General features: G+C 31.1%; 1 protein-coding gene across 1 annotated transcript; it reads left to right on the top strand.

Annotated features, from left to right (window-relative positions):
- Positions 1-6522: 6522 nt before the first annotated feature.
- On the top strand, positions 6523-8149 carry LOC107869776 (protein HYPER-SENSITIVITY-RELATED 4). The gene is made up of 2 exons (XM_016716216.2): positions 6523-7136; positions 7856-8149. The coding sequence occupies exons 1-2, from the start codon at positions 6747-6749 to the stop codon at positions 7856-7858; spliced, it is 393 nt and encodes a 130-aa protein (XP_016571702.1). The 5' UTR covers positions 6523-6746; the 3' UTR covers positions 7859-8149.
- The last annotated feature ends 380 nt before the right edge of the window (positions 8150-8529 follow it).

Genomic DNA, 8529 nt, shown 5'->3' with positions numbered 1-8529 from the left:
ACCAAAACCTTTTTAATGGTTAGAAGATCAATATACTTGAATTTTATGAGTACTACATCCTATGGAAGTAGGAAAAGGTTATCTTCGTCACTGGCAAGCATAATACTAGAGGGGTGTTAGACTACATCCATTCAGATTTATGGGGTACCTCTAAATCTCCACCAAAGGGTGAAAAGATGTATCTTCTCACATCTATTAATGATTTTTCACGAAAGGTTGGGTGCATTTCTTGAAGGCAAAAAGTGATTTTTTAAAGCATTTACAGAGTGAAAGATATTGGTTGAGAATTAAATAGAGACTAAAATAAATTATCTTTGCACAAGCAATGGCTTGGAGTTATGCAGTGAAGAGTTCAGTGATTTATATAAGGTTTATGAGATCTTAAAACATAAGACAGTTAGGCACACCCTACAGTAGAATGTAGTTACCGAGAGGATGAAAAAAAATCTTCTTGAAAAGGCTCGTTATATGCTCCTATGAGCCAAAATATCAAGAGTGTTTTGGACCAAAATAGTTTACACTACTTCTCATATTGTCAATTGATCTCAAACATCAGCGATTGATTTTAAGACTCCAAATAAGTTATGGTCAGGTAAACCCTCTAACTCTTTATACTTGAGAATATTTAAGTGTCCATCTTATTATTATGCTAATAAAGAAAAACTTGAACCAATGGCTAGAAAGGCCATATGCATAGGGTATGTAAATGGAGTAAAAGGTATAAAATTTGTGTAATATGTCTTTACACAAATTTATGGTTAGTAGAGATGTTACCTTTGATAAATCCTCCATACTTGATCCTCAAAAAATTTTTGTAGTTAGTAGAGATGTTACTTTTGATGAATCCTCTGTACTTAATCCTCGAAAAGTTTCTATGGAGATATCATACAATGAGAACAACGAGCAGGTTGAGCTATAGCTGGAGCTTACCACAGAGAAAGAACAAGAGTCTCAAGTTGATAAGTCATAAGATGCAAATCTTAAAGAAGTTGTTATGAATAAACCATAGACAATTGCAAAGGTAAGGGAGAAAAGATAGATACAAAACCAAAATGCCTTATAGAGCAAGAAAATTTGATTACATATGTATTCATAGCTATAGAAAAAGAGATTAAGGATATTGATCCCGACTCGTAAGTTGAAGAAACTTCTATCAAGGATGTTGTAAAATGGCGGTTAGCCATGACAGAAGAGATAGTCTCTTCACAAGAATCGGACGCGGGTCTTAGTTAAAAGACCAAAGAAAAAGAGGACAGTTGGATACAAATGGGTCTACAAAAAGAAAGAGCGAATTCTAGAAGTGGAAGATGCTAGATTCAATGTGGAATTAGTTCCAAAGGATTTAAGTTAGAAGGAGAGAATTGACTATAATGAGATTTTCTCTCCGATCGTGAAACATAGGCCAATTTATGTTCTACTAGAATTGGTTGCATAATTTGGCTTGGAGCTTCAACAGATTGATGTCTAAACTGCTTTCTTGTATGGTGATCTAGAGAGATAATCCATATGAATCAGCCTAAAGGTTTCCTAGCTGAGAGAAATGAAATCATGTATGCTAACTGAAGAAGTTTTTGTATGGTTTATAGCATCCTCCTAGACATTGGTACAAGAGGTTTGATGCGTTCATGACTATACATAGATTCTCAAGGAGTGCATTTGATAGCTAGATAAATGCTTTAAAGAAACTGTTGAGCAAGAAATTTGACATGAAGGATTGGGGAGCGGCAAGAAAAATCCATAAAATTAAGATTTCAAGAGAAAATGGTGTTGTACATCTTTCTTAGAAGAGGTACATCAAAGAGATTCAATATGCATATGAGCAATCCTGTAAGTACACCATTACCTCCTTATTTTAAACTTTCTGAGTTACAAATGTCTCTGTCTGAGAATGAGGTAGACTATATGTCAGAGGTTTCGTATGCTAACGCAGTTGGTAGCATTATGTATGTTATGGTATGCACACGTTAAGATATTTCTCAATTTGTAAGTGTAGTACCAGGTAAATGGCCAACCCAGGGAAAAGGCATTACGAGAAGCTATCAAGTAGATATTGAGATATCTCAAAGGAGCATCTGATGCTGGCCTAGCCTTGTAAAAAATTAAAGGTATTTCTATTTCTGATTGTGTGGATTCTAACTATGCAAAGGATCTAATAGAAAGTGGTCCACAACTGGATCATCTTTACTCTCATTGGTAGTGTCGTCAGTTGGAAATTGGCTTTATAGCCGATTATCGCCTTGTCTACAACAGAGACAAAATATATGACAAAGAAAAGGCATTGAAAGAAGCTATCTAGTTGAAATTTCTTATGGCAGAATTGAGTTTGGTTCAGTTGGAATCAACTCTAAGAAGTGACAGTCAAAATTCTATTTATTTGATTAAAAATTCAAAGATTTCATGAGCTTACCGAATATATTGATGTCAGATTCCATTCATTAGAGATGTTATTAAAGCAGGAATTATCAAGGTTGTGAAGGTTATCATAGATGATAATACTACAAATATATTGACTACGATAGCCCCACTCGCCAAGTTTACACACTGCAAGGACTTAGCGGGGGTATACATCAACTAATATAACTCTGAGAGAACAACTTTCTAGGTAAAGCTAGTATGTTCATAAGGTTTGATTCTTCTTGTTTCTTACCACGGGGTTGCCTAGTAAGCTTAGAAGTTTCGACTACAGTTGTTCACATGCATGATCAAAAACGCAAATCAAGAAGCAGATTGAAATAGTTGATTTTGGTTTTTTATGGTGTCTAACCCATATGGAAGAAAATCTCATGTGCCAAATTACTTGGCTAGGGAGTACTTGGAGAGCAAGCAAAAGTTGTAGAGAAAAATCTTTGTATTATTTTTTCTTTTCTTATTTTGTGCTTAGAGGCCAAGTTTTGTTACTTGGAGCCCAAGTTTGACCATCTATAAAATGATGGTCATTCTACATTGTAAAATCATCTAAAATTCATAATTATCCATTGTAAGAGTAGGGAGTTGAAAGAACAATTCTTTTATGTGTAACTGAAATCTCTGTCCTTTCTTTGTTAATATAAAGACAATTGTTCCTTCGTGTATGTAGGATCATTTGGATCCGAACCACATTAAATCTTGTGTTCTTTCTCTTGATTTTATTTCACATTTTCGCTAACACAATTGTTAATTGTTATGTTGCTCGGACTTCTAAAAAATACAGACAGGTGCGTGTCGAATCCTTCGAAAGTGGATCCTCCAAAAATAGAACAATTTTGGTGGATCTGACACAAGTACAACAACATTTTAAAGTCTAATCAACATAGGTTAATTCTATGGACTGCAATCAATTGATGATGATTCAACCTTTTGTTAGAGGATGTGTTACCCTTGCTTTTCAATAGTTCATAGATTTCAAAAGACATATATGCTTTCAATATTCACGCGTATGACACAACAGTGTGAGCATCGGTATTGAAACCCACAATCTTAAAATTCTAGATCCCGTTGTCTAAGCATGGTCACAATCAGGACTTCTAATATGGACAGGTTAAAATTGCGCCCTATGAAAGAGCTAAACTTTTTACACACGAAATGAGGATAGACTACAAAAATTTAGGCAATCATTAAATAGAGTTAGATTTAAAAAATTAGTTCTTTGAGGTACAAGTGTTTCGACATACACTTTTATATAAAATTTTTATGTATGCTTAATAAGTATGATTTCTTAGGTTCTAGTCTCAGCGGACACTAATGATTTCTTCATATTTGTCCAACCCTTGATAAACACTTACACGCAAGTCAGAGCCACGTGGGATTAAGGGTGCTCATTCGGCAAGGATAATTTTTTTTTTATGTATATATAGTTAATATGAATTTCATTGGTTTTTTGGTGTTTTTTGGGGTGACTGTAGTGCCAGGATCCGTTTTTGCGCACCTCGACTAATTTCTTCTATGGGATATCTTTCACCTTCCACCAACATCAGATATCAAGTAACTCTATCATTAAGGCTAGGACAGGTGAGAAGAAGTCACCTATTATTTTTTTTGTCTCTACTAGAATTTGAACCTAACACCTGATGGTTGCCAACTCACTATGTTGATGACTTGGAAATATCCATAGATGCTTTTTTGTATGTTTACTTCTTCATAATGTGCCCTTCTTAGTGAAAATTTTAATTCCACAATCAGTTACCTAGTATCTGTTCTAGAGGGAGATAGTATGCATTGTGGAGAATGAGTCTGAGCTACTCACAAGTTGATCTAGACACCATAATTTTTTTCTTCAGAAAACCATACAGTTATCGTACTCTAAAACACTCAATTACCATAGGCTAATGTAGCGAACTCCTCCCTCCATTCACTTGTCATATTTCTCTTTTAGGGAGTCAATTTGAAAATTTCTTGACACTAAATTGAATTAGATTAATTTAATATTTTAATATTAAAATTTAGATATTCGAAATCATATGAAAAATACTATAAGTTATAATTATTCTCATACAAATATAATTAAAAAGATACATCTTAAAGTATATTATCAAAGTTCATACAATTTGACTATCGAAAAGCAAAATGTAATAAATGAAAGTGAACATAAAATTTAAAAAAAAAAAAAAAAAAAAAAAGAAGCACAAAAGAAAACAAAGAGACATAAGATTAAATTGGAGAAGAAAAAGGGCACATTACAATTGAATGGTTTTGGAGTAAATGCGAGTTAGAATGTTAGTTGTCAATTTATGGGTTCGATTTTTATCTTAACTATCTATGTGTATTGGATTTTATTTTTATTGGTTTGATTTTTAATTTTAATTTTAACAAATATTAATTAATTTGAATTGAGTGATGTGGCCCTCTAATAAGAGGTGACATGTCAAAAATGATTTTGCAAAATCACCATTAAAAATAATGTCACTAATGAAACCTATTTTGTAAAGCTAGTGACATAAATGAGCAAATCTTTTAACGGGTGACATAAATAAGTCATCTCTAATAATTCGATGTTATATTTGAACTTTTCCATTATGACTAAAATAATAAAGGGTACGATAGTCAAAATACATAATTTCTTAAGGAATTATTTGTACAAACAATAAGGTGGCATATCCTAAAATGATAAATTTAACAGTCAATCAAACACAATGTAATAGCTTAGACTTAATATGAAATATTTCACCCAACTTAGAAATTATTTGTTTCATTTTTCATGTAATATATATTAGTCTAAAAATTATAATTCAAAATCACAATCTTAAACTAATTTATTTCACATACCAAACATTCCATAAGAAATGTGATTGGTGGAGTAATTGAAAAATAAGTTGACTGACTTGTATCATCGGAGATGAGAAATGTGTGGACATGACTAGGTCTCATGTTCAAAGTCACATATAGCCAATTTAGCTACTCCCTCATTTACTCTTTCCATTTATGGTACTTACAAGTTTGAGTGGATATGAAATTTAAGAATTAAAGAAAAAAATTTAGTTTTATGATATTAAATTAAATATATAATATATTAGAAATATTTTTAAAATTTTATAATTTTTTAATTTTATACATATCATCTCATTAGTATAACAGAATATTAATTATCAGTTAAGTTTCTGCGTAAATGACATTTGAATACTTAAATTACATTCTACTTTTATTAAGCACCAAAAGATATGCTAAAATATTTCTATTTACACTTATACTTATCACCTCTTTTAATCATACATTATCCTTGATAAATTGCAAAACCTCAAATTTTTTCCAATTCAAATTGATGTATACAATGAGGAGATAACATAGTATATATGAGGTTAACTTATTTACATAATAGTAGTCTGATAACATGACAAAACTTTTTCAAAATTTAAGTTGAAAGTGTCTAATATTACACTAATCATTTATTCAATTGGACCATATCGTAATTCAAGCATCAAGGGTTGCCGATGTATTCTACCAACAAAACATAAACTTAATACTCCATTCGTTTCAAATAATTGGCATGTATAGGGTTTCACAACTCTTAAGAAAAAAATAATTAAGAGTGTGATTTGATTAATATATCCTTTGTTGATCTTTAATTTTCGTCTATTTACATGCCTCTTAATTCTATAATAATTATTACAAGGTATTGTTGGAAAAAAAAAATAGTTAATTATCTCTTGATCTCTTAAACATGTCAATTATTTTGAGACAAATAATTTTAGTAAATATGCCAATTACGTTGAGACGAATGGAGTACTCCATTTATCTAAATTTATGCGTTTGTTTGGCAGGTATAGGTTTTGCATAATTCTTATGAAAAAATGAATTAGAAGTGTGATTTGATTAATATACCCCTTTTAAGCTTTAATCTTCGTTTATTTTCATGCCTCTTAATTCTAGAATAATTATTACTAAGGTAGAATTGGTAAAAAAGTGATTAATTATCTCTTTGGTCTTTTAAACATGTCAAGTATTTTGAAACAAAATCTTTTGACAAATATGCCAACTACTTTGAGACGTCTATCTAAATTTACGCATTTTCGATATTCAAACTATATATATATATATATATATATATGCAAGCATTTCAATTGCAATGGAGTAACTATTGCATTTGCCTTGATTCTTCCAATTTCTCCCTACGTTTGATTTTTTTCTTCACATGACAAAGTCAGTCATACCCATACTCTATATTTCCCTCTTATTGTACATAAGAAAACAAAACCCAACCTTGCAAAGCAAGAAGAAATTTATTGCTTATTACTACCACTACTAATTAGAGAGTAATTTTAAGCATAAAATCCATGCCAATTTTAAGTTCAATAGCCCTTGGTGTTACAATAGCCGCAAGGCTCCCTAAAGTAGTCAATGACTACCGAGCTCTCTTCTCCCTAATCAAGAGATGCTCCTCAAAGTTCTCAAATAAAGTCACGATGGTGATTGACGAATTCGATGGACAGGGCAAAAACGAAATTTATGAAGCTGCTGAGATCTATTTATGCAACAATTTGTCTACAAAAAATCGAAAAATCAAAGCAAGTAAGACGGAGAAGGAGAAGAATTCGATCAAAGTCACGTTGGAACATAATGAGAGAGTGAAACATGTTTATGATGGGCATAAATTCAAGTGGACTTGGCAAGAATTTAAATGCTTTGATCATCCTAAAGACATCAATTCTGTTTTTAGATCTGAGGTGAAGTCCTTTAAGCTCAAGTTTAAAAAGAAACACAAGGACTATGTCCTTGAAACTTACTTGCCTTACATTATGAAAGAAGCAAAATATCTAAAAGGTTAGAGCAAAGAGATAGTGATCAAAAACATATCTGAACTTTTGTCTTTTTCGAGTTTCATATTTTAGCTATCAATTGTTTTTTTTTTACGTGAATTATCACCATCTATGTATTAAGATACACTTCAACTACCAGCTATACGATTTTCCTACCTAAGCGAGAAACACTATAGTTGATGTGTGTTTTAATACATAAATGATAATAGTTCATATAAGAATAAAAGGAAATAACTGATAGTCAAGGTGCGAAACTCGTGAAAAGATAATAATTTAGGTTTGTTTGAGACTTGGCATAGTTGTTATATCCTTTAGTTTGTTTTATTGAGAGTGAGGCATAATTATTATCGTTAGAAAAATTTGGGATAGTACTTCTACTTTTGTAATGTCTCCTTTTGTTATTTAACTTGTGAGTTGAAAAGTTGGACTGCTTTGGATTCATTGTAATAGCTCACAAATCTAATTTGGTGAACTACCGTTGAAGTTTCAAATTATATACCTCTTGTCTCTAAATGATTTTGGTCTTTATTATTAGTTCTTTAGGGATTTACCTTTTCAGAATTGATTTCTATCAACACGAGTTTAATTGAGCACCTTAACTTGTAAACTCCCTTCTTTTTGAGCAGTGAAGTTGTTTGGAGAAGAAGAACCTAGCTCATAAAATTAGAAGATCCATCGTGTTGTATTAGGACCTATTTGGAAAGTCATCCTGGTTATTGGAATTGTAATTTGATGTAATTACACAATATGGCATGTTTGGTTGGTTAGATAATTACTTGGTTAGCATATAATTAAATGTAATTGGTGGATAATTACACTCTTCAATTATCAGGAGATAGTTGTGAATTGTTGATAATTACATTGTGTAATTGCAAACTAGTTACTTTATAATTTCTTTAATAGTTTTGAATTGCCGGTAATTACATGGTGTATTATAAACTAGTTACTTTTTAACTTCTTTCGTTTATTTTTATTTTTTTAAATTCTTCTTTTATTTTTATTATTCTAATATGTTTTTAAATATATTTTTTTTATTTTTTATTTTTTATATTTCATTTTCTTACTTCTCATTTCTCAGTCTTTATTTCTTGTGATTCCATGCAATTGTTCGTATTATCAAATTTTTTTTCATTTAGCATGATTGTGTTAGTATTCTAATTTTTAAGTTAAAGTAGAATTCATTGTTGAATAAGGTTATAGACTTACATTTTTCTTTACTATTGAATCATATTTGTACTAACCCTTTCGATTAATTTTCATGTTTCCGCTTATCTTCGTCATTAGGGCTTCTCCATAGCTG

The sequence above is a fragment of the Capsicum annuum genome, chromosome 4 (assembly GCF_002878395.1).
Source record: "Capsicum annuum cultivar UCD-10X-F1 chromosome 4, UCD10Xv1.1, whole genome shotgun sequence".
In the NCBI taxonomy this organism is placed as follows: domain Eukaryota; kingdom Viridiplantae; phylum Streptophyta; class Magnoliopsida; order Solanales; family Solanaceae; genus Capsicum; species Capsicum annuum.
This window is presented reverse-complemented; position numbering and strand designations above follow the sequence as displayed.